General features: G+C 49.4%; 4 protein-coding genes across 8 annotated transcripts; 3 read left to right on the top strand and 1 right to left on the bottom strand.

Annotated features, from left to right (window-relative positions):
- Positions 1-2405: 2405 nt before the first annotated feature.
- On the top strand, positions 2406-16343 carry LOC111850657 (myotonin-protein kinase). Of its 4 annotated transcripts, XM_072706552.1 has the most exons (16): positions 3113-3210; positions 7424-7568; positions 7856-7947; positions 8034-8117; positions 8356-8451; positions 8620-8768; positions 9914-10007; positions 10490-10687; positions 11155-11403; positions 12147-12226; positions 12406-12502; positions 12578-12726; positions 12962-13059; positions 13348-13488; positions 13912-13986; positions 14611-16343. In XM_072706552.1, exons 4-16 carry the CDS (start codon positions 8049-8051, stop codon positions 14634-14636), a joined length of 1521 nt encoding a protein of 506 aa, XP_072562653.1. In that variant the 5' UTR covers positions 3113-3210; positions 7424-7568; positions 7856-7947; positions 8034-8048; the 3' UTR covers positions 14637-16343. The 4 variants fall into 4 exon arrangements, with proteins under 4 accessions (XP_023680554.1, XP_023680556.1, XP_072562653.1 ...); XM_023824786.2 differs by lacking the exon at positions 7424-7568 and having other exon boundaries at positions 2406-3210; XM_023824788.2 differs by lacking the exon at positions 7424-7568 and having other exon boundaries at positions 2406-3210; positions 13348-13458.
- Positions 16344-17163: 820 nt separating this feature from the next.
- Positions 17164-18716, top strand: polr2i (RNA polymerase II subunit I). Of its 2 annotated transcripts, none has more exons than XM_023824753.2 (6): positions 17164-17220; positions 17511-17565; positions 17793-17866; positions 17964-18038; positions 18154-18205; positions 18368-18716. In XM_023824753.2, exons 2-6 carry the CDS (start codon positions 17518-17520, stop codon positions 18428-18430), a joined length of 312 nt encoding a protein of 103 aa, XP_023680521.1. In that variant the 5' UTR covers positions 17164-17220; positions 17511-17517; the 3' UTR covers positions 18431-18716. The 2 variants fall into 2 exon arrangements, with proteins under 2 accessions (XP_023680521.1, XP_023680520.1); XM_023824752.2 differs by having other exon boundaries at positions 17167-17348.
- A 69-nt stretch (positions 18717-18785) lies between these two features.
- Positions 18786-20166, bottom strand: LOC111850638 (transcription factor Ovo-like 2). Its single transcript, XM_023824751.2, has 4 exons — positions 19974-20166; positions 19530-19735; positions 19226-19409; positions 18786-19148 (listed from the first exon to the last, which is right to left on the bottom strand). Exons 1-4 carry the CDS (start codon positions 20074-20076, stop codon positions 18826-18828), a joined length of 816 nt encoding a protein of 271 aa, XP_023680519.2. The 5' UTR covers positions 20077-20166; the 3' UTR covers positions 18786-18825.
- A 2949-nt stretch (positions 20167-23115) lies between these two features.
- Positions 23116-25785, top strand: snrpd2 (small nuclear ribonucleoprotein D2 polypeptide). Its single transcript, XM_023824655.2, has 3 exons — positions 23116-23268; positions 23475-23654; positions 24967-25785. Coding segments are annotated over exons 1-3 (357 nt in total). The 5' UTR covers positions 23116-23266; the 3' UTR covers positions 25142-25785.
- The last annotated feature ends 190 nt before the right edge of the window (positions 25786-25975 follow it).

Here is a 25975-nt window from a genome sequence, read left to right on the forward strand (position 1 = left end):
ACTATACACCAATACAAACTGCACATCAAAGGACAAGTGGTTAAAAGATTCTGACATCTTGATGTCTGCAGTGGCATGTGATTACACATTTAACTAACGTTTAACTAGCGCTACACTTATTTTGCGCGTATAAGGTATATTTTGATTGGATGAGCGCCAATGTCTGAATCACAACAAAATGCATGTATATCATTGATTGGTTGCATTTGAAGGGCGCGAAAGGTGAAATAATAATAATGTTGCAGTATCGAACGTTATGTTGTGTGTCGTGGATACTTTTCGCTCCAAATCTCCCGACCACTATGTCGATCTGAGACAGCAAGACCAAGACAGCGAGACCAAGACAAGACCGAGGGATCCGAGATCAAGACAAGACCAAGACCATAGACTGTCGAGACTGTGACAAGACCAACTGGGAAAATTTGTACATTATCTCTTTCTGAGTGTTTCCATGTCCTTCACATTTATTAAGTACAAACCGAATGAAACTTTGCTTTTGGGTAGATTTAACCTGATCCTTGCAGCAAATTTCCCACAGTAAAAATGTGCAATAAGAGGTGACTAGGGCTCACACTTTAGACACGTTTTGCGTGGACTTTAACGGACCAAAAAGACTCATAAATAACCAGTTTTTGACAAGGCAGCAGGTAGCTGCTTTCATGGTGCACCTCCGGGGTAAGCCTGGCATCTCTATTCCTGGGAGTCGTCTTTGCCTGAATACCAATGAACATTGGCGATGACACGGTAAACAGCATATAACCCGCAGCGGGATCTCCAGCAGCACCGTCGCAGGTTTGCTTGCGGTAAATATGACACCGGCTTTGAGAAAGTGTCCTAAGGAGAAGAGTCTGTTTGCGACAGCTGAAGCAGGAGGGTGCTGCAGTGACTTTCATCCGTTTTTTTTAAATACTCCTTCCGGGCAAACTTTAAGAAAAAAGTCATCCATGCTTTTAGCTTGTCTCTCCTGTGAAATAACTTCATCTCGCCTGACTCAGTCCGTTCCCACATAACTACCACCCCAAGGTTATGAGGGTTTACGAGAAGCGTCCAGTGTCTGGTGACACACAGTGTTAAACTTGACGGGGGGGTTATAATTTATTGCCTTCAGTCGGGGAGGGGGGGGGTCAGTTTTCATCACTGTAGAACCAGGGGGCTTACATATGTGTATAGTATGTAACTTGAATTAGTCGTTTTTCTTTTTACAGCTAAATACTTTCCGCAACTTGTGGGAAACAATTTATTACGGGTTCACATAGTTTGATGTGAAGCCTACGCCAATTAAGGGGATTTTAAACATGAAGCCCGAGTCACATGACACGTTTTGGACGTGAAGTCCGGGTCACGTGGCACGTTTTATTGGTCCGCACGATCCCACTGGCAGTATAATTACTGTTCCTGCAGCTGCAAGGTCACAAGTAAAAATCGATGCCCTGCTGTGTTTGTGCAAATATATCTCTCTGTTCACGTGTTTCCTTCTAGTCCTTGCGTCTCCCTATTGCAGTCCGAGTGAATTGATGACTGTCGCCCTTCGGGTGTGACTGCGGATTGAATTGGCTGAATCTGAGTGGGTTCTAGGCTTAAATGAGGGCACGGAAACTGCAGTGGCCGGGACTAGTAGGCTCACATTATTAGTTAGCATATCTTGAGACAAAGCAAGTCATGACTGTTGGTTGATGGTAATTTAGAAGCCTCATTTATATTACCAGTACCTCACGAAGGCCATCTGAGAGCAACCATTTTCCAATTATGGGCACTAGAGGGCACCTCTAGAAAGGGATAGAGAAGCACGGGTGAGTGAGATTGTGAAAGTCAGTTTCTCAGCGTTATTCGGGCAAGGGGACTGTTGAGTTTATTCAGTCTTGATATCAGTGTGACCAGGCTAAATTCACCCAGACATACAGTCTGTCCAACACAGAACCACGCTTTGGAGAGTCAGACAGCTTGAACTTGCCATGTACCGTGGGCATAAGTTTTTGTGAATCTGCGGGGAAGCATCAAATCGCGGCAGAAGGCAGCTGAGTGGCTCAGTCTCAGCCGGCACGTCGATTCACGGTGCAGCCGCCGGGGGTGCTCATTCTTCCAGTAGGTGGTGCTGTTGTTACAGAATACTAAAGGGCTGAACCTGTGACCCCCGACACACAAAGAAAGGTACTTTTATTGTCAGGCAAAAATACAGAAGCGAAATTTACCAGTAATATAAAAACAGACAAAGTAAATCATGTAAAGGCAAATGTAGAAAGTTCTGTGTAACACTGGATGTGTAGCAGAAAAAAGGACATTCCTGAATGTGTCATGTGCTGTTGTCTGTCTGTCAGAGCAAGAGGTGGGGGGCAGGACAGATGGAGGGGTTCTGTAGCCAAGGAGTATTTATAAACAAGACTGAGAGAGATGGGGAGGGAGGGGGATCTGTCAGCTGGAAAAGGAAAAACAGACCAAGAAAAAACACTGGGAGGAGAGAAAGAAACAGAGAGAGAGAGAGAGAGAGAAAGACCTCAGGTCGGAGATAAACAATGTCAGAGAGACGCGGGGCGAGTGGAGAGGCTGTAACCGGCCGTGAGGAACGTGGAGTCAGTGGGAGATTTACGGGGTAGGGAGGAGGAATGGTGCCATGGCAACAGACAGGGTCTAAGGGCACGTGGAGGAGGCGTGAGACAGGGAACCGGCAGGGTCACCTGGACGAGGAGCAGGGAGCAAGGAACCGGGCCGGGTGGTACTGGGACGGAGACACTGACCTCAGAGAGCCTCAGTCGTAAGAAGTGGAAAACGGTGAAAGAGACGAGTCAGTGAGAGAAAGGGGGCAGGCGCAGGGAGGGAGGGAGACACACCAAAAAAGGGCTCAAGCCAGAGCTGGGGACGCCGCGAGTCAGACAGAGACGGCAGTGAAGCGAGGGAGTGTAGGAGGGAGAGAGAGAGACGGCGGAGGGCTGAGGTCAAAGCCTGTAGCCAGGGCAGGCCACCAGCGGCCAATCAGAGCGGAGGTCAGGGGGCAGGCGGGAACACCTCCTCCAACGGGACCATGGGCCGCTGACGCGGGAACCGGCACTATGTCCACAGGCTCCGGGCCGCAGGAGACGGTCGGGGAGGGCGGGGCGAGCGGGTCCGGCCCGGTGGGCCTGCAGACGCTGCTGGACCTACTGGTGGGCGTGTACCAGGAGTTCCGCGCCTCGCCGCTCGCGCAGGAGAAGTACGTGTGTGGCTTCCTGAATTGGGGTGAGTACCGTCTGCTCTGGGAGGGGGGGGGGGCTTCCTGTTTGTCTCAGCAGCTTTTTCTAATCACACCCCCAATCTGAAGCACACCTTGGACTGAATTCTAAACGTAGGCGTCTCACCATTCCCTCTCCCCCTTCTGCACGTTCCCCCTTCTGCACGTTCCCCCTTCTGCACGTTCCCCGTTCTGCACGTTCCCCGTTCTGCACGTTCCTGCAGCCGGCTGTTTCTCTTCCCCGAGTAGAGTCCATGTTAGGAAGTGTGACGTGAGAAATGCCCGCCCCTGGCGTCCGGGGGATCGACAGCTCTGAGTCAGGGACCAATTCCCAAGACTTACTGCAGCATTGTGTTCCCCCATTGTCATGTGACACGCTGTATCCTAACTGACCAGTTTCAGTCGCTTCTGCTTTTTGTGGATATTTCTTGAGGCCGTTCAGGGTAAAGCGTGTCACTCCGGACAGCGGTCGCAGCCTCTGCTAGGTCTCGACCTCACTAACATCACTGCCGTCCAGACACACCCCCTTCTGTCAGCAGAGTTAAGCTGGGTGTAATCCGGTGTGTCCTGGGGCTAACACTCCTCTGTTTCCCGTCTGTGAGGCTGGAGATCGCCTTCCTCACTGAACGACACCTTAATAACACAGCCACTGCAGTCAGAGAGGAAACCACGCCGGCCTTTTCCCTTACGGAGGCATGTTCCAGCCATTAGCAGTCCCCAGGTCTGGTTAGGTTGGGGAGCATGAGCTGATGCAGCTCGTTGCCGCACCCAACACACAGCGAAACTCCTCGGGATCCCGGCCGGTGACCCCCCAGGCAGACACACGGTTCAGTCCCACCCTCTGGAAATGACCATCCATCTGCCGCAGCCAGGTATTGCCTGGGTGTCCCCTTGGCCTGGTCCTCGGGGGGCTTGGAGGGGCGTTAATGATGACCCTGAGGGCTACAGGAGCAGAATTCAGCTGGTTAAATCGAGGCAAAGCTATTGGGATTACAGACAGCTGAAAGGCTTACATGTGCTTACACACGCAGCGGAACTGTGGGGTCTGTCTGTTCGCACAGGGTCTTTCACAGCTCTTTCTGCTAGCACAGTTCTGGACTCTGTTTTTCACTGTTTGGCCACTGGGGGCCCCCTTGGCTGGACTGCAGGTGAATCTGCAGAGTTGTTTGACCTCCAACCCAAGACCCAAATGCTGCACATTCTGCACAGAGTCTTGTAAACAAGATTTAATCACACGGGGACTTAATGTAGGCTACTAATTACTAATTACTACTCTGTTCATTAGCACAGTCCTCTGTGTTTCAGCCCTGGGTCTGTCTATATTAGCGGCAGTGTATATCAGCATTGGGTCTGTGTATGGCAGTCTATATCAGCACTTGGTCTCTGTATGGAAGTCTGTATCAACACAAGGTCTTTGTACAGTAATCTGTATCAGCCAAGGGTCTTTATAGGGCAGTCTATATCAGCACTCGGCCTTTGTATGGCAGTCTATATCAGCACAGGGTTTGTGTATGGCAGTCTATATCAGCACAGGGTTTGTGTATGGCAGTCTGTATCAGCACAGGGTTTGTGTATGGCCGTCTATATCAGCACAGGGTTTGTGTATGGCAGTCTATATCAGCACAGGGTTTGTGTATGGCAGTCTGTATCAGCACAGGGTTTGTGTATGGCAGTCTATATCAGCACAGGGTTTGTGTATGGCAGTCTATATCAGCACAGGGTTTGTGTATGGCAGTCTATATCAGCACAGGGTTTGTGTATGGCAGTCTGTATCAGCACAGGGTTCGTGTATGGCAGTCTATATCAGCACAGGGTTTGTGTATGGCAGTCTATATCAGCACAGGGTTTGTGTATGGCAGTCTGTATCAGCACTGGGTGTTTCTACAGCTGTCTGTATCGGCATTGGGTCTATGTATGGCATTCTATCAGCACATGATATTTATACAGCAGTCTGTATCAACACTTGGTCTGTGTACGGCAGTCTGTATCACCACTGGGTCTGTGGACAGCAGTCTGTCAGCATTGTGTCTCTTTACGGCAGTCTGTATCAGCACTGGGTCTCCACCTGTGCCTGTCGCTGGTCACTTTGCCTCAGACCTTCGAACAAAAGGTGCATAATCTCACCTCCGCTTCTCATTAAAAGGGACCTTCGTCTGTTCATGTCTGTCATTCATATGCATGGTGAAGTCATGTTGCCCTGGAGCCACAGTATAAATATCAGGCGTATTTTCTGCGTGAGCCTGTGCAACATCCTCTCTTTATGCGCCTGTCACTGCAGCTGCTTTGGTGCAGAGTGGCCTGAGGGCTGTGCAGACTGAGGTGTAGCATCCACGCTCCCGCAGACCGCAAACGCTCATCCGGAGGCCCCTGAGCCACCCCCCAACCCCCTGGACCCCCAGCCTGTTCTGCTTCTCTCTCTGTCCACTCCCCCTCTCTCCACTCCTTCGTCCACCCCTGAGCCCCCCAGTCTCCCCACGCTCAGTACAGCTCACTTCATCTCACATCATATTAGACGTCATCTTTGAATTGGCAGAGTATGAGATGAACAGTGAACAGCAATTAAAAACAGGAACAGAGCAGCACCAGATGCACAAACACCCCGCTAATGCTTAGAATGGCGATTTAAGCCCTTAATGAATGAGCAGACTTTAGCTTTGTTGTCGAGCTTCATTCCCTCTTCCTGTGTGAGGGGGCGAATCAGCGGGGGGGGTTGCAATCCACAGTTTATATGTGTTACTTTAGCGATTCTTTGGCATGACAAACTGCAGCTCCATCTCCCTCTCCTTAGTGCATCCTCTGTCCTTCTACTGTCTGGGAATGCACCCCCCCCCCCCCCACGACCTCGAGTTAAGTTTCAAAGTGACCTGCTGACCTATCACTAAATAGTCCATAAGCAGCAATTACAGTTAGTATTAAACCACAAGAACAACCTGGGGGTGAAGACAGAAGGAAGTGTTTCTGTCTATCTGTCTCCCTCCCTCTGTCTCCCTCTCTGTTTGTCTGTCTGTCTGTTGGTCTGCCTGTCTGTCTGTCTGTTTGTCTGTCTGTCTGTCTGTCTGTCTCCCTCCCTCTGTCTCCCTCTCTGTTTGTCTGCCTGTCTGCCTGTCTGTCTGCCTGTCTGTCTGTTTGTCTGCCTGTTTGTCTGCCTGTCTGTCTGTCTGTTTGTCTGCCTGTCTGTCTGTGTGCCTCTCTCTCTTCCATTTCTCATTCTTGCTTTCTCTCCTCCCCCCCCCTCCACCCGCCTTGCTGTGGGTGAGTGTGCCATACCAGGTTGACACTCCCTACATGGCTGGCTGGGAGGGGTGGGGGGGGGGCAGCTGGGGACCCGGCCAGAGTCAACACATAGAGGAACAGACCACAACCCTCCCAGTGCAGGGTCTGGACGTTTGGGCCTGGGGGTTGCTGGTGGACCCGGCCCGGTTCTGACACACTGTAGGTTCAAACCAGCTCATCTCTTCCTTACTGTCCCAATCAGAAGGGTTTGGGGTCCTTTCTGTAAACCAATACGATTACAAGGAAGGGTCGGACATTGGGGGGCATCAATGTCAGGGAGAAAACTCGGGGCACCCAAGAATAAGAGGGGGGGGGGGGGACACAGAGCAGATACAGTGTGCTGCATCCCTGTCCCCCCGCTGGAGAGATTTCCATTTATGAGGCTGGCAGATGGGCTGGCCCCCATCCACGAGTGCAGGGCTGCGGTAAACACAGCCCCTGAGAGGAGCGGAGAGTCCCACATCGGGAGGGGAGGGGGGCACGTCCACACTCAACTTTCCACTTCACGTGGGGACCCTGCTCTCTGTCACCAGCCCCGTTAGGATGGGGGGGGGGGCAGGGGCCTCCCTCTGTTCACTCGCCACGCTGTGGCCTGTCTGTGGTGCCATCTGGCGGCCGCTTTGGTGGCACGTCGGACAGGTGTGACACTAAGGTGGGTGAGCTGAGCAGTTGTTAGTAAGCCCTGCATTGCTGAGTTTTGTTGGGGAACAGAGGGCCCAGGGCATTGGGGGTGGGGGGGGGGGACAACCGTTTCTGGAAACTTCCCCGTTCCTTCCACTAATACAGTTTATAGTGTTGCCTTGGACTTGCCTGCATTCCTGTCTGCATGAGAGACCCTGAGAGAGCGAGAGGGAAGGATGTGAAGGTCTGGAATACTTGCCTTAAAAAAGACTTAAGCAGCGGCAGCTATTCTTAGCCACTGGGCTATTTGTGGCTCTGCTTTCTTAGGGGAGAAGTGCTGGGCGGCCCTCAGCTCCACCCCGAGCTCCGCCCCCTGAGGCCTGCCGTGACGTAGGCCGGCCTTCTCTGTTTGTTGCCCGTGTTTCCTGGGAGGCTTCATGGTTCCTGATACTTTCAAGTGGCTGTTTGACAGGTAGAAGGAACAGAATGGGCCTTTGCGGAGGGTCTGAGGGGGGGGGGGGGTTACGGTAAACATTGCGTGTAAAAGTGGGATTCGCCACATTCCCCATGAACAGACGGGACTTGCCACCCCCCAGGCCCCTGCCTGTCTACTGATTAGATCAGTATGAGGGAAGTGTAAAGCATCCATTCATATAATAAGATCAGCAGCTTAAATCCATTGAGGTTTTGGCTGTCACATGGGTTTACTCACAGACTAACCAATGGCAACAATCTCTCTTGACTACTGTCCAATCAAAGCTGAGCCATTTGTGAGGCAGGTGAAGAAGACCCGTATCCAGCGCGATGACTTTGACGTCCTCAAAGTGATTGGCCGAGGAACCTTCAGTGAGGTGAGGAGGCGGAGTTAAACCCCATTTGTGGAGGAGCCTGGGGGGGGGGGTATCCAGTTGTATGGATCTGACTGCTTCCCCTGCAGGTGGCGCTGGCACGCATGCGTGAGACACAGCAGATTTATGCTCTAAAGATCATGAACAAGTGGGACATGCTGAAGCGTGGAGAGGTGAGGCCCTCCCCCAACGGCTAAGACATAGAGGTAAAAAAAAATGGCTGCCATGAAGAAGGTCGAATCCCAGCTGGTGCCAGTAGAACAGAAGAGCCAGCACAGCATAAATCCAGTGACACCCTGAATCCCATTTCCATGGAAATGCTCAGTGTTTAGACCAAACTAAATAAAACTATTGAGGGAACATTCATGGTTATCAGCAAAACATCACACGCCACCCCCCCACCCCCCTCAGACAGGGTGTTACCAGGAAGAACGGGAGGTGCTGGTGAAAGGCGACCGCCGCTGGATCACCGAGCTGCACTACGCCTTCCAGGACGACAACTACCTGGTAGCTACTTTCTATTAAAGTCAACCTGCAAAATCGTGGTGGCCAGCAGGTGGTGCTGTGGTTAAGGAGATTGCTGCATGAAACACATAGGCTGACGTCATTTTCACCTGCCGTTTTTTTAATCTCTACCGTAGTAAATGTTTGAATAGACCCCTAATTTTCACCCAGTACCTGGTGATGGATTATTACGTTGGTGGTGACCTGCTGACCCTGCTCAGTAAATTCGGGGACCGGATCTCAGAGGATATGGCCCAATTCTACCTGGCAGAGTTGGTGATGGCCGTGGATTCCATCCATAGGCTGGGATATGTACACAGGTACTGCTTCACTAGGAGTGGGAAAACATATCGATTTTAAGATTAATCGCGATTCAGTATTAACAAAATCTCAAGATCAATCTAGTTTGATCGCATGTTAGTGAATGTGTCATAAACATAAATTGAAATGAACGAAATAAATTTAAATGAATTGGGTGTTTGTGAATTGAATTGAATTATGAGATCAGGGCTAGTTCCCAGCCCTAAATAATACCATTACATTCCTCAAATAAAAAGGCTCTAATTTATATTTTGGCACATATCTAAGTTAAAGTCCTTTGGAAACATGGCCTGTGAGGTTTAGATTTGCGCATTTTTATTTACAGCTATTCTTTTTAGTCAGAAGTTATTTTTTGTGGTTTGACAGAGACGGTTGCTTTTGTTTTTGAGGATCTATACCCATGTGTTCCTCAATCGACAAGATGTTGGCATACAAGCCTTTAGACTTTCCTTTAGTGGTTTTCACAGTTTGTTTCCAGTGACTCTACATTTGTAATTTTGTCTTCCATTTAGAGCTTTTCAAACATCTCTCCAGATATGGAAAGCTACTATATAGTATCACATTCCTATGGGTTAATGGGCGTAAATTATGGGGGGATGGGGGGGTTGTAGCCCCCCCAATAAATCAAAACCAGCTAATACAACCCCCCCCAATAATCATTTTTTCCCGTAATGGGTGGAGACCTCAACCCCCCCCCCCCCCCCAGTGTTCCAGCCAAAGTTACGCCCTTGTATGGGTTTCATATTGAATCGGAATCTAATTAAATTGGGTTGAATTGGATCAGGGCATCTGTGCCAGTGCCCAGCCCTAAGTCTTACCGCGGTGAACTCATATAGGTACAGCCGTACCGCAGTTACCTCGTACAGGAATAGCCTTACCGCGGTGAACTTATACAGTTATAGCCCAACACCAAAAACCTGTGTCTTATTTCCAAACACATATGCAGTTTCTCTGAAACAGAGAGGTAAGGAGTATGCACTCCATCCCTCTGAAACAGGCTATCTGTTATATCACCCACTGCTCTTCCTCTGCTACATGTATGTATTTATGTATGTATGTATTTGCCGTGTTCTCGTGTGGATGTGCCATGTAATTCGACATATGTGCCCTGTGCCTAAACCCCCCCCCACCCCTCACCGCTCAGGGACATCAAACCAGACAACGTCCTGCTCACCGCTGATGGCCACATTCGCCTGGGCGACTTCGGCTCCTGCCTGAGGCTTCAGGAAGATGGCATGGTGAGGGACCCGGCGTTCCCGCTGTCAACTCGGCGTTCCCGCTGTCAACCCGGCGTTCCCGCTGTCTGCCCGACATTCCCGCTGTCTGCCTGGCGATCCCGCTGTCTGCCCGACATTCCCGCTGTCACCCCGACATTCCCGCTGTCTGCCCGACATTCCCGCTGTCTGCCCGGCGATCCCGCTGTCACCCCGACATTCCCGCTGTCTGCCCGGCATTCCCGCTGTCTGCCCGGCGTTCCCGCTGTCACCCCGACGTTCCCGCTGTCACCCCGACATTCCCGCTGTCTGCCCGGCATTCCCGCTGTCACCCCGACATTCCCGCTGTCTGCCCGGCATTCCCGCTGTCTGCCCGGCGTTCCCGCTGTCACCCCGACGTTCCCGCTGTCTGTCTGGCGTTCCCGCTGTCACCCCGACATTCCTGCTGTCAGCCTGGCTTTCCCACTGCGTGCGCCATTGACTGATACCCCCATGGACCCTCTCAGGTTTTCTCGTCGCTGGCGGTCGGCACGCCGGATTACCTGTCCCCCGAGATCCTGCGAGCCGTGGAGGGGGGCGGCGGCTATGGACCAGAGTGCGACTGGTGGGCGGTGGGCATCTGCGCGTACGAGATGCTCTTCGGAACCACGCCCTTCTATGCAGAGAGCATCTCGGAGACGTATGCCAAGATCATCCACTTCAAGGTGAGGGGAGTAGACACGCTGATCTAGGCAGATTGCTTTATGTCTTAATGTCTGCAGCTTGTTACTGGAAAGTGAAACTGGTTGGTTAGTACCTAACTGGGACTGGTTTACAGGATTGAGAGTAAAGTAGGTTGACTGTGCTGGTTAACTGCTCAGAGCTGGTGATAGAGCTTCTGGTTGCTAAGGAACTGTGCAGGCGTGTGTGTGTGTGTGGGTTGGATTTGGGGATGAAATGTCTCTATAATGTAATAAAACCTTTATCCTGTGGAGATATTTTTCAGGTCTCTACATTATAGATCAAAAAACTAGAAATTTCAAAAGACTTATTTATTTATGGTTAAGGTTAGGACTATTAAGGATTACAGTTATTAAAGTTTGGATTATGTCCATAGAAATGGAGAGTCCCCACAATGACAGATATATATGAACTGTGTGTGTGTGCGTGTGTGTGTGCGCGCGTTCTCCAGGAGTACTTTGAGTTCCCGCTGTCGGGCCCCGAGGTCTCTGCTGAGGCGCGCTCACTCATCGAGGGTCTGATCTGCGAACGGGAGGAGCGCCTGGGTGCCGGCGGCTGCGGAGACTTCCGGAAGCACCCCTTCTTCTCTGGCCTGGACTGGGGCTCTTTGCACCGCCAACCGGCGCCGTTCCTGCCCGAGGTGTCCAATCCCACGGACACCTCCAACTTCGACGTCCTCGATGACTGCCTCAGTGAGATGGTAATTACAGACCCCCACCCACTGCCGTCATTACCGACGGTTTCCTCTTCCATGTTCATCATTAGATGATCCACTCCAAGTCACATGGGGCTCTATGTCTTCAGGACCCTCCCCAGGGGTTTATGGAACTCCTGTGGGAGCCCGTAAAAGTCTCAGCAGATAGCGATTTGTCCTGCTGCACTGGGGCGGGGTTTAACAATCTAGATTCCAGTGGCTCCCTGATTATACATGTGTCTGTTTGGCGTGCGTAACCATGGCTACGGGAATGCGTTCCGCATACTCCAAAAACGTAAACTTTTTAGCGAGATTGACAGAACCGAAACACTGGCAGATTTTGCTATAATTATCCAGAGACACGTGTGACTTTCTACACTGAGTTCACTCCTGTGAAATTTGCGGTTCATTGATGTTCCCGGCTTGTGGCAGGTTCTCTTTGTATTTTTCGCATAAAATCCGGGGCACAGAAATGTAGCTCCTTTCACTGGTGGGCTGTTACTGGCAAACTGACATCCATGTTTCTTTTTCGAACATAAACACGGCTATTTCTGGGTAAAACTGGCCCGGTTGTTGTCATTTCTCGAGCCGTGTCTAAATTTGGGTGCTGCTGGAGCGAACGTTTGACTGTGCCACCGGCACGGAGTCTGAAAGGCCGCCTCCAGCCGGTCACCGGGTCGAGCTTCTCGGTACAGTCGGTACAGTCGTTTGGGAACGCAGTCATGTGTGGAGGAAACTGTGTCCGACAGGAGACGCTGTGTGATGTCATGGACCGGGCTCCTGTGGGGGTTCACCTGGCCTTTGTGGGCTACTCCTACACAGCCACGAGGTGAGACACATTCTCAACTTCTACCCAAAAGGTTGGAATTCCGCCCCCTGCTGGCCAATTGAATGTAATGCATCTTATCTCTAAGTCAGTTACAGATTGTGGAAGTGCCATGTCGCCTGTAGAGCTTAACACACGTGAAAGGCTTCTTTCTTTCTTTTTTTTGTCTTCCTTTTGTGTAGAGAGACAGGGGCGGTGGATCGGAGTCATGACATCATGATGGAGATTGACTGGCAGGCAGTCGGAGACTGCAACACTCTGAGATTCCAGGAGAAACTGGTGCGAGCCGGATCGCAATCGGCTAAGACAGCTGTGATAACATAACACACTACGGCTCACTTTGTGCTGTTGCAGAGTCCGGTATGGCAGCTTAGGGAGAGTCCCAGTGCTGAGCTGCCGGCGCTGCAGGTGCTCCCCCTGCTGGCCGTGCCAGGAACAGCAGGTGCTGTGTGTGGCGGCGACAAGGCACAGATAAACATGGTGTGGAGTGACGACCTGCACAGGTACTTGCCCGTGTGCATGTCAGCTACAGGTGTTTCTAGAACAGATTCTCCCGAGATTAAAGGGCTTTGAGTCTGGATAAGCTGCATGTCTCATTTCAGTAATTTACATATATTTTATCTTTGCTTTCACGGGATGGGATGCTCACATGCAAGTGATTTCTGCGTAGAGGAGATGATTAACGCAAGCATTTGTATACAAACAAATCCTGTCCCCCCTCCCCCCCTTTTGTTACAGGAGGCTTCGGGAGGCGGAGAAGAGGAACGGGGAGCTGGAGCGGGAGATGGCGACGCTGCGGGAGGAGATCGAGAGCCTGTGCATCAAGGACGACGCAGGCAAGCGTCCCGCAGCAGCACCCACCATTACAACTTTCCACTGATATTTTCCATTCTGTCATCAGATCTTTGAGTTTATAGTCACAACGCTACCCCCTACTGGCCACAGAGAATTAGGCCCTCGGCGATTCTACTGCACTTTTTCTTCAAGTTATGAATTTGTTAAGCAAATGCTGCCACGGAAAGCAGCTTGACTGGTTTCCACTGTTTTGGTACGCTACCAGAAAGCTTCGGTCGTCCTGGTCTGACCTTGTCCTGTCCCTTCTGTCATGTCCCCTCTGTTCTCAGAGCTGAATGTCTGCCGCCCCCACCCCGGTCCGGAGCCTACGGTTGACACTAACTCCCCACCTCCTCCACCTCCAGGCATCAAAGCCCAGCAGCTGAGCTCCTCCTCGCCCAGTACGCACCCCCCAGCAGATTCTGTGTGGGGTAGATTCAGTCATACAAACTAATTTAACGATATGGTGGGGCCCAGCTAGTGCCGGACAAAGCCCATGTGGAGCCGTACCCGAGCTGCACCACCGGATCGGGAGGGGGGCATTTTGCTATGTTGGTGCCCCCTCAGAAGATGCCACCCTAGGCAGCCGCCTATGTCTCCTAATTGGTTGACTGGCACTGGGTCTGGTTTTGGAAAGCAGAACATCTTAATTTAAATGGTATATATCATGTATTCATACATAAGGGTACATTTTGCCAAAGGGTATGCTGTGCGCTGATGTGCAGGCTTCCTGTTAGCGTATAACGCGACAGAGTCTTGCAGGAGAACTTTGTCTTTATATCATCTCTTTCCTGCCACTTGTTTGATCCATTTCCCCATCTCCCTACTATCTGGCCAACTCTATGTGACAACAGAGGACGACGGCGCCTCCTGTCTGCTGTCGCCCGCTAGTGATCCCTCCACACTGACTCCCGCTGCTCTTCCACAGGGTAGGGGCAGTTATCTGTGTTCTCAAATGAGCAGACATGGCACGTATTTCAAAACAGAATCGTGGACCCAAATGTAGGTGAACTTGTGTGAGGAATTGTGCTGGTCTAAATGATGGGACACATTTGCAGCAGAAAGTGGCAGGAATTAATGGCCTCCATTGTGGTATTCAGGCACCTGTCTTTTGATCAGTCTACTCCCACTTCTTAGCAAAAGGAAAGAAGCAACATAAGCTCCCCTACCAGCTCATTTATACCGACATTACGATCATCAACACAGTGATATCAGCACTAAACACTAGGACCACCAACACCAAACAGCATTGATATCAATATCAAGACCACTAACACCAAACAGCATTGATATCAACGCCAAGTCCACTAACATCAACAGCATTCATATCAACACCAAGACCACCAACAGCATTGATATCATCACCAAGACCACCAACACCAAACAGCACTGATATCGACACCAAGACCATCCAAAGCATTGATATCAACACCAAACTCCAAGACCTTCAACAACAACATTTTAATTGACTATGGAGTTGAACTATGGAAAAACCATGGTCACACCAGTATTATCGAACACTCTTCTAATGTTGTTATCCTTCTGTCCCTCAGGTGAAGTGGCCTCAGGTGACCTGTGAGGGCTACCTGTTGGTGTGCAGAGGTGGGGGGGGGGGGGGACATTCTGTGCCTGGAGGAGGCTGTGCAGTTGAGACATCTCTTAACCCCTCTCCTCACACTGGGGGCACCTGTCGATCCCTCCATCTCACCTAGCATCTTGGAGCCTTCCTCCAACACCAAAGTGTCAACAAGATCACTGCAGTGGAGGTCCGTGACAAGGCCGGCCACACAGTATGGACCAGGTGACTTTGCAACGTCCAATCAGGGCAGCCCATCTAGCCAGCACTGGTACACAAGGTTCCAGTCAGAGCAGCAGAGAGAATGATGGACTTCTTAAAATTGGAGCCTCTCTGCTTTCTTTACCTTCCCACTGTTCCTCATCATCAAAGTTGAAGCAAGGGAGAGCAGTCACCCTCCCCAAATCTGGTACATCGACACTGTGGACTATCCACTCTGCCTTATCAGTGCCTCATGGAATCAGGGATGAACTGAGTCCAGGAGATGTGGAGAGCAAGCAGCAGAAAGACGAGTGGAGGTCGCTTAGGTTACACAGCACGCAGCAGGTCAGGCAATACACCAGCATGGTTGTGCTCTCTGAGAGCAACCTGCCAGAACGTCCAGGACTCATCCCTGCAGCGGAAATGCCTTCTTTTAACCAACGGAACCTCTATGCAAAGATGTCTGATGTTGTCTGCAGTGCCACACAGAAACACCTAAATCCAGCTAGACGGACAGGCGGAAGCAGAAATGGGCAGCCAGAGGCAGACAGATGTTCGTAAACAGATGCAAGAGGACTAGCTGATGAGGCCTGCTGATGAGGCCTGACGAGGGTGCAAAAGACACACAGACATGGGGGGCATGTCTGGGGGGGGGGGGAATTTGTTCCAGAATATTGATGCCGTTTGTCGTGCAGGACTGTGTGATGTTAAACGACTCTCAGTTAGTCTTAACTAGTCTTAACAGGACCAATTCTATGGTTCTTAAAGGTCACTGTACTATACAACAGTGCGAAAAGCAGGAGAGGACAAGCAGCCAATCAGGTGCGAGGGGTGGGGCTGACAGGCCTTCAAGTCGAAAGGCAGGATATGTCCTACCCTGTACGTTTATATATCACAGCACTAATGTTTACACTGTTTGAATTTTCCAACTAGTCATTGGTCTACATGTGCAACGTGTGCGGATGCATTTGGGCATGGATCGCATTTTACCTTTATCTTATACATATTGCACTATATGACGCTCAATAATAATGTGGGGTGGGGTCAGTCTGGGGGGCGGGCCGTGATAGTCAACAACCAAGGACACAGAAGGACTTGTGTGCCCTCCATCAGGTCGGGGTGGGGGGCTTAAGGACGTTCTCGTAGTTTTCGTCACGTTCACGAATGCATGACGTTTACTGATAAGAAGACAGAATGTAGCAGCCGGGAAGAGGATGACGGAAGGTCGCGGTGGGTGTTGCTGATTTCAGTGCTGCATGTAAGCGGGAGCTGTATGCAATGGTTGCGATTTTAACAAAAGTGTGCAATATTTCAGTTAGTGCATGACGGACGCACATAACCTTCACGTACTAGGTAATAACATAATGAGAACGTAATATATTGTCGTTTTTATGAAATTTTACAGGCGTTTATTTTATTACGAGGAAAATATTTAAAAGTTTATTCTTGCTCACGTGTAATCACCATGAAAATTGTTCTTGTAACACCAATAAAGAGTTGCATTATTAATTTCAGGTCATTTCCTTGTACTAAGGGCTGCAAAAAAATATAATGCAATGTCTCCGGGTCTACCAGGCGTGATCCCAGTGTCCCTGTAAGCTCTACAGCAGATCTGGGATTTATACCGCAGTGTAATTGGTGTTTATTTGGTGTCCCACGCAATCAATCATTCTGATATTGCTTGATCGTGCACATTTAATTGTAATGATTTCAGAGTCCACGTGGTTAATATAGTGCTTCAGTGTTATTGACAAAATTAACCCGCAATTTCGATTCAAGATACGATGAAGTTTATTAATCTCACGAAGGGAAATTGTTGAATAGGTGAACAGGAAAGAAAATACATATATAAATCCCGGGGGACCATCACTCTAAGGCGAATAAAACGACTCTGATCAGTGGCCTGTATCACGAAGCAGGATTTCCTGCTTATTTAAATTGCCCTAGTGGACCGTAAAATGACCGTATTTTCGTTCACGCGCATCTTGCCCAGACTACCATAAACCTGACGAGTTATCAGGGCCCATGTTCTGCGAAAATCCAGCTAGACAAAAGCAACGTCACATTTACTTCTTTATATGTATATCTTCATGTACTTGGGTAATGTGTGCAATCATTTTATGCTAAATCAGCCACCCCATGTCTCCCATAGCTACAATACATCTTCTTTTCTAACAAAATGTAAATTAATTTTAGCACTCAAAATAAATATAAGAACATTGTTTATTTATTTTGAAGATCGTTGCTATTAGTTACTTTGCTGCAATAGTACTTTTAGCAGTGAGGTTGATCCTCCGCTACTCCAGGGAGCGGCACGCCGATCACATGCGCATCATTTTAGCGCGACGATTCATCAGCGCATGCGTGAGATGTCCTGAGCAGGGGGGTGCGCACCGCATTCGCATTTTTCACTCCTATAAGTCGTATAATTTAGCGTTTTTGTGTGTTGGAGATGGAGCTTGAGGGTGGTACTTATGAACCTGGGTTTGTGGGAATCAGGTTCTGTCAAGAATGGTAAGAATTACTTTATCAAGGGACGCTAAAATTAGTGCTAGCTAACCTGTTAGCATCGTAGTGCTAGTCTGTGTCCATAAGTTACGTTTGATGAACATTAATGTGACTGTTTGACCCGCTTATTATGCCCGGAAACATCATATGGAATTATGTTTTTTATAGCAACAACATGCTGTATCCGAAAGAGGACAAAGAGAACCGCATTTTACTCTACGCAGTAAGTGAAAGGTCTTTACTGTCTAAGTGCTTGATCTTCTGGCCACTGAAGGGACGTTTCTGGGGTCGATTGGTAAACGGCGTAACGAAAACCGCCTCGCAAAATGAATACACTGCTCTTATGACAGGTTGGATGAGGTGTACAGAATCACTGATTTGTTGGCTGCTGCGTTTAGATCTGTGTCCGACCGGCGATTCGACTCATACGTTTGTCTCAACGCGTTTTAGTGCAGGAACTGCGATTACCAGCAAGAAGCCGATAACAGCTGCATCTATGTCAACAAGATCACACACGAGGTTGAGTGAGTGGCGTTCACTGTCTTGCAGTTTTGTAACTGGTAATGTACATAACGCAGAGTACACCGTTATTTTAACCGTGCCCGTGGTTATGTCTCCTAGTGAACTAACTCAGATTATAGCAGATGTGTCCCAAGACCCCACCCTGCCTCGTACTGAAGACCATCCATGTCCCAAGTAAGTTTCCAAGTCTCCCCCCACACTCTCATGCCCTGCCTCTGGTGGTTTCAGTTCTTGCTTGCCTCTGACTCCCCACTTTCTTGCTTCGCATTTTGTCGCCTGCTAATTCCAGGTGCGGACACAAGGAGGCGGTGTTCTTCCAGTCTCACAGCATGAAAGCTGAGGTGCAGTATTCATTCAGGTTTAATTCCTCCTAGCAGAATATGCAATACTGTACTGCTGCTTCATAAATTATTTTTGTTGTGTGTGTGCAAAAGTAAGCTGGTAGATGTCATTAGAGAGCTTGTTTTTTATGACACAGTGTAACCATCTTGTTCATTCTGCAGGATGCCATGAGACTGTACTATGTGTGCACAGCGCCTCACTGTGGACATCGCTGGACTGAGTGAAGAGGAGCGGGAGGAAGGTGTCTCACACATACATCAAAATCAATACACACCCCTCTGGTCTCAGGCCAGCGGAGATGCTGTCTGTCACAGGATCGTATCTCCATGTCCCCTGCGACTGGCTTCCACAGCGGAACAGGAACTGCTTTCTGTAGTGTCATTGTGTGACTGGTGTTCGAGAAGAACAGCAAACAACTGGCCAATTTTTGTATTTAGTTTTATTTTTGTCAATGCTATTGTACATTATTATTATACATTTTTAAAAAATAATAAAACGAAAAGAGATAAAGGACAGTTTCCATGGACATATTTTATGTTCCCCTTATGGAGAGATGGGTATGAAGGAGGGGATGAGCAGACAGGGGCCAACCAAACCCCCCCAGAGGACTGGGGGGGAGTCAGATGAAGTACCTGGTGTGCGGGTAGAGCACTAAGGGGGTGATCTTGTGCTCCGTGGTATTGGGGGCCCCTTGCTCGTGCGTGTGCTTGCGATAGTACCTTCGGAGGGCGGGGCTTCCCGGGTGCCGCTGCCGCATGTGCTGGAAATAGTCATCAGGACGCGAGGAGGTGAAGCCGCAGTCCTCGCACACGAATATTTTGGAGCGGCGCTGGCGATACGCGTACTGCTGGGCCACGCCATGGATCTTGCGTAGGTGGGACTCCAGTGAGCAGCGCTGCGTGAAGGCCTTTTCGCACAGCTCACAGCGGTACGGCCGGATGCCTGCGGGAGCGGGTGCGTTAGCATCTGGGTGCGTGCCTGTGCTATGAGCAGGCGGGGGCAGTAGGGGGCGCTCTCACCCGTGTGCGTGCGCATGTGCCTCTTCAGGTCGAAGGTGTCATTGAAGCCCTTGCCGCAGTACCTGCACAGGTGCCTTTTCACCAGGCTGTGGCACTTCAGGTGACGTGTCAGCATGCGCTGCAGCGGGAATACCTTGTGGCAGACGGCGCACAAGAAGTCCCCAGAGCTAGTGGCCAAGCGTGGCTGGTGGGGTGAAGAGGGAGGAGCCACGGTTAAAGGGGCGGGGTCAACAAATCCTCAGCTTTCTATTGGATGGTGAGTGCATGTGAGCGAGCGTGGCTATGAGGATAGCGTCAGCCTTACCTTGGCACGGGGGGCCATGGACAGCACGGCATGGGGGTAATACTGCCCCTGGGTAGGCAGCAGGGGGTGCTGGGACAGACAGGGGGGCCAGGCTTGGGCTGCCTCCACTGGCAGGCTGGGGGCAGAGAGCTGAGGCAGCGTGGCGGGCTCTGCACTGGAGCCGGGGGTAGATGATTGGTGTTGGGGCAGCGGGGCAGTTTGTGTGGCTGAGGGAAGAGCAGAAAATGACAGAATGAGTGAAACATTGTGCAGTTTCAGTCTACAGACAGACAGACTAGCTGGCAAACGGTCACTGTCTACAATGACGTCCCCAGGCGGTGGGGTTTGTCACACTGAAGATACGCACCATACATGGAATAACACAGAAACACACATAGCTTTACTCAGTGTCTGTACCTGTGAGTTTTGTCCTGAGTCGCCCTGCTCTGCCCTGACCTTCCTCACCTGTCCGGCACTCATTCACGAGTGGCTGCTCTTCCTCCTCATCCCTCCATCTCCATCCCCCGTAGATGCCCCGTTTCTTCTTCACCAGAAAGGAGCGTGGCATCTCTCTGTCTTTGTCCTCGTCGCCCGTCTGCCACCACTGTCCCGGGGTCCTGTCCGTCTCCGTTTATGCGCGGTGGGTGTCGGCCAATGCCCCTCCTCCCCCCTCCCCCAGGCAGCTTCATACGCACCTATCACTGCTCCCGAACCCGCACCCCCACAGGTAAAGAAAAGAAATCACAGCACTCATTTCCCTGGCTTATCCCGCCCCTGGGACTGGGTGGGGTGGGCAGGGCATGTGGGGGGGTGGACACACCTGTGCAGGCTGATGCATGAGGCACTGTAACTGCCCCCCTCCCAAGCTGGTTTGCATGCCAGGTACTGAGAATCTGCCTGCCCCATTCAGGCTCCCCCCCCCCCCCGCACCTATGCAAATCGGGGCCCCAGGACGGATCCTCTCACCGACGCCACGGTTTGTGTAACAGAGGCTTGGTAGTGGGGGGGGGGGCACAGCCTGAACTGCTAGTAAAATCACCTGTTTGCCAGAGTCCCCTACACATTGTCTGCTGGGCCTGTCGCTCTCCAGCGTGCATAAAGGTTATTCAAATGCAGCAGGGGGGTCGAGAGCCGCACCCCCCCCCCAGGGATCTGCTCCATGCCTGCCCCCCTTTCCGGTCTCTAGTCAGAGTACATGTGTAAACACACAGCTGCAGCCCAGGGCTGCATGAAGGCTTTTACACATGATCCCTCATTTTTAAATTGTTCTGCAAATACAAAAAGTGCATAAACACGCAACGCTTAGTCACATTTGCTTACTCCTCTCCTTCCCTTTTTATACGCCGAGTCCCGCATAAACTGGTCCAGTGTAATGCAGGAAGACGCACCTTAATTTTTTGTGTTTGTTTTCGTCACGTGTCCTTCTTACACTTAAAAGGCCCAGAGGCTTTTTCATGCAGAGCAAACACGGCAGCCTGCAGGCGAAGCTCCACGTGGCACTTCCTGGCGTGCCTGAAGACAGCAGGGCGACCATGGTGTGTTCTGACTTGTGCTGGGGCCCGACGACGTCCACGGGGCCCTTATTTCAAGGGCAGCCCTGTTCCTCCCCCTGGGCAGCCCGCTGTCCCCAAAGGACGCTTAGGATGGGCTTACTTCTTTCTGGACACCAGTGAACTGTGTGAGTGGGGAAGTGCAGTGACACACATCGGGGCGGTGAGATCAGAATCCACTGGCAGGATGGGGAGGGAGAGCATTAGGCAAATGTTACAGGGGTCAGATGAAGAACAACCAGCTAGCACTTCTAATTTTCACTGATTCACTCTCAGGGTTGCCAAGTTTGGTCAGCTGGCAGGTGTGAGATTTTCAATTCAAGTCTGCACACGCATTTACATGTATGAAACAGTTTTATTACCTCATAATAAAATTGTTGTTTTATTGCTGTGGGGGAAAAAAACAGTTTTGGTGTAGCTAATTTTAGGTTTATAATAGAATAATACAGACTTGCAGTAAGAGTGTGAGTCTGAAAGTGTGTCACGACAAATGCGTGAGACTTGGCAACCCTGTACTATTTGTGCACGGATGTCTGTGTGCTCATGTGTGTACACTGCATAACTTCCCCCTCCAACAAATCTTTTAAGCCCACAAACTTTGCGGAAAAGGTCCAAGCAATTTTCAAACGCTGGAGGCCAGTGCTTTGCGCGACAGATAGTGACAGCCAGGGAAGTTTGTCTGGGCTGCTCCTCTGCCTGTCACCGCTCGCCGGGCCACCTGGCCAGCTGTCACACAATACTGTCCTGCTCTCCCGCTGCCGACTGCAAGACTCGCTCTAACTGTATGCAAATATGCGCCCCACCCAGCCGCGCTGACGGGGAGCGAGGTGTGGTCACAGGCAACCTTCTGGGCAGACCTGGAAGGAGCCAAGTGCATCCCAACAGTCAAATTCGATTAACTCTGCAAAACTCCAGCTGGTTCTTAAACGGTCCATCACCCTACACGCCTATGAAAGCTATCCATCGTGAAAGAATCTGAAGAGACCGTAGCCTTGTCAATATGTCTCCCCGATATATATTATGATTACAGCCTTGCATTTATACATCGCTACATCCAGTCGGGGCTGCACAGGTATTTATCACACAAATATCTGTGATAAACAGGTAATCTGACATCCATTCGTTCAATGAAAGCGCAGAGTTGTCGGTAGGATCGTAATGCCGTTCAGACAGCACCTTTTGTTCTTGCTGGTGTAGAGTTAACGCAACATATTTATTTATAAATATAATTAAGTGGAACACGGGTAGCAGTGAGAAGGATCCTCCTGGCCGCCCCACCCAGGGCAGCAAAGTAGGTCGTACTGAAACTCCGTTTTGCATACCTAGATGCGCTTAGGCCGGACTGGGCTGGCGCAGGAGGGTTTGCGGGAATATCTTTGACTGTTAAATGGTCCTGTTTGGCAATGCCAACCGCACGTTATGCGGAGGCCGGCGAGAGGGACGCTGCGCCGCTGCACGACCCATTCCGAAAGAAAAACACAATGTCACTATTTCTGCTTTTATTTTTTTTAGTCATTAACAGACACCATTACCCGCAGCGACAGCTGAAGCTGTGGATTATTTTAACGCCTGTTTAAAAGACCTCCCATCATCTAGCACTTCCTGACCTAATAATACGACATAGGTGTGATTAACGGTGAGAAAAAACATCCTGTCTAGCCTGATATTATCGCCGGCGCATGATATGCATTGATTGTGGGAGATGGAGAGATACAATAAATGCGTGCTTCTCATACAAACGGGGTCTCACATAAGTACGGTGGCGTTGTCAATAGAAGGCTGCAGAATCAAATCTCGGGAAGTATATAGCTATTTTATTATTTTTTTGTAAATCTATCCGGCTATATAAGTGGTGTTCAAAGTTACGCTGTTGTGGCCACGTCGTATGAAAACTAATATTTATGTGCAGTTATGGGAGTAACACATTATGAAACTAATCGTCGGTGAATTATCAACCGTCAAAAAGCATGGAAACTAATCAGATTACTTATATGCGCGATGAATAACGAAAAGTGCATCCACTGTAATATACATTAACGGAGCAATAACCCGCCCTCTAGTCAAATTAAGGCACATGTGACCCGGAAGTGATACCGCCGGAAGGAAACGCGGGTTTACCGGAAGCCGCCATCTGCTGCAGCACGCCAGTTTGCTTTGTTAAATCTAGTCGGTATTCATATTCGCTACGACTGCAGTCTGAACAAAAACATGTAAGTTATTTGTTTTGTCCTTAATGTAATTATTCATTTTGTGGAGTGCTTACGAGGCAATTTGGTTGCGTTTCTTTATCGTGTGTATCATCATGTGTTAGCCGGTGGTTGATCTGGTGCGTGTAACTCTTGGCAAAGAGCTGGCCTAACTGAAGTCCCGCGTGGGATTTCTAAGTAAGCACTTAATATCTTCGCGTCTTTTGTAGGAGTCTTTTGAATAAGCCCAAATCGGAGATGACGCCGGAGGAGCTGCAGAAGCGGGAGGAGGAGGAGTTCAACACGGGCCCGCTGTCCGTGCTCACCCAGTCGGTGAAAAACAACACGCAAGTCCTCATCAACTGCCGAAATAACAAAAAGCTGCTGGGCCGTGTTAAGGCGTTTGACAGGTAGAAACATAAGAAATTTACAACCGGGAGGAGGCCGTTAGGCCCATCAATCTCGTTTGGGGAGAACTTAACTAATAACTCAGAGTTGTTAAAATCTTATCTATCTCCGATTTAAAGGAACCCAGGGTTTTAGCTTGCACTACACTAAACAGGAAGACTATTCCGTACTCTACATGCTGTATAAAGAAGTGCTTTCTCAATTTAATTTTAAAATGTTCACCCGGTAATTGCTACTTATGGCCACGAGTTCTAGTATTTAAACTAATATTGAAGTAGCCATTTGGCTGAACAGCATCCAGACCTGTTAGAATCTTATATACCTGGATCATGTCCCCCCCTTAGTCTCCTTTGCTTGAGGCTAAACAGATTCAGCTCAGCTAACCTCTCCTCATAAGACATTCCTCTAAGACCAGGAATCATTCTTGTAGCCCTACGTTGAACCTTTTCAAGGCAGCAATGTCCTTTTTAAGGTCTGGTGACCAAACCTGCACGCAATATTTTAGCTGGGGTCTTACCAAGGAATTGTATAATCGTAGCATCACCTTCCTTGACTTAAACTCCACACACCTAGAGATGTAACCCAACATCCTATTGGCCTTTTTATTGCTTCCCCGCACTGGCAAGAGTGGGACATGGAAGCATCAACATACACACTGAGGTCTTTTTCACAATCAGCTACCTTTATTTCAGTGGAACCCAGAAAACACCTGTACTTTATATTTCTGCTCCCTGCACCTTACATTTATCTACGTTAAATTTAATCTGCCCGGTCGCTAATTAAATCAAGATCCCATTGTAGCCTCTGTGCTGCTAGTTCAGTATCTGCTACACCACCCACCTTGGTGTCATCTGCAAATTTAACCAGTTTACTGTATGTATTGGTGTCAATATCATTTATGTAAATTAGGAACAATAGTGGTCCTAAAATTGAACCCTGCAGTACCCCACTATGAACGCAGGCCTACTGTGACATTGTGCCTCTAATAACTACCCACTGCCTCCTGTCTGTTAACCTGTTAGGCCAGGTTGGCTGACTTTGGACCTGGGTGAGTCCACACCCTACAACAAAATGGTCCATATAGAAGTTGTGGAGAACAAGGAATTGGTTTTGGGTTCCAAAGCTTGGGATTGTATATTTCTGCTTTGAGCTATACTGCTGCGGTGTTATTGGCCACTAATAACTTATTTAATGGAAGAAGAAAAAAGGCAGACATTGTAATGTCTTTATGTCAGGTTTTTGTACTGTATGGACATGGTCATTTTCACCTATTATAAATAACATTGTGTCGATGTGTCTTCCCATCCTGTGCAGGCACTGCAACATGGTGCTGGAGAATGTGAAGGAAATGTGGACTGAGGTCCCTAAGAGCGGGAAGGGCAAGAAGAAGTCCAAGCCGGTCAACAAGGACCGCTATATCTCCAAGATGTTCCTGCGTGGTGACTCAGTCATTGTGGTGCTGAGAAACCCACTCATCAGTGGGAAATAGTCCCCCCCCCCCCCCTTTAGATGAATGGTGAACAGTCTCAGTCCTCGGCGATCACATGCTATGGTCCATCATTTTGGTCTTTGATTTGTTTATTTGGTTAATTAAAGCCCACACTCTGTATAATGTATTCATGTTATGTGTAACTTGTAACTTCGTTACAGATTTTTTTTTTACCATCTCCCCCCCCCCCCCCAAAAAAAAAAATATTTCTGAGGGAAATCTGGAGCCACTAATTGGGACTTCAAGGCTGGAACCTAGACTGGGTCTAACAACCTTCCAGCCAGTCGCCATGTTACAGATTGTGGTCATTTTCTCCATGTGTCTTGTTCCCTAGTATCTGGTTGTCACCTCATAGAACTTAATGAGTCATTGAATGTGTGGTGGTGAGTTTTAAATGCGGTTCACATTAAGATCCTTTTTTCCTGTTATTAAAATGGCTTCTTTGTATTGAACCAGAGAATAGGTTTAGATAAGACTCTATGTTAACCGGACAGTGGAAATCTGACTACTATGTGCTTCCCCTCAAATGATTCCAAATGACTCGCCTGTTAAGTTGGGCTACAATTTTGGATATCTCTATGGCTTTGTAACATTTGCCATTTTCTTTGGCGATATTTTTTTTCCTAATAAAATGAAAAAAAGTTTTTGTCATTTGCTGTCCAATTTCTCTGTGAGGCTTCTTAAGTTTCTATTGAAATTGCGGAAGTATGCAATAGTTGCAACTGGGTGCCTTTTTCTGTGGTGGTACAGTTTAATGTTAGGCTTTCGATAATGTAACTGACCTTTGCTTACATTTCTTGGTAACCTATATATGGCCATTCGGTTTTATGGTGT

This window comes from Paramormyrops kingsleyae, chromosome 24 (genome assembly GCF_048594095.1).
Source record: "Paramormyrops kingsleyae isolate MSU_618 chromosome 24, PKINGS_0.4, whole genome shotgun sequence".
Lineage (NCBI taxonomy): Eukaryota > Metazoa > Chordata > Actinopteri > Osteoglossiformes > Mormyridae > Paramormyrops > Paramormyrops kingsleyae.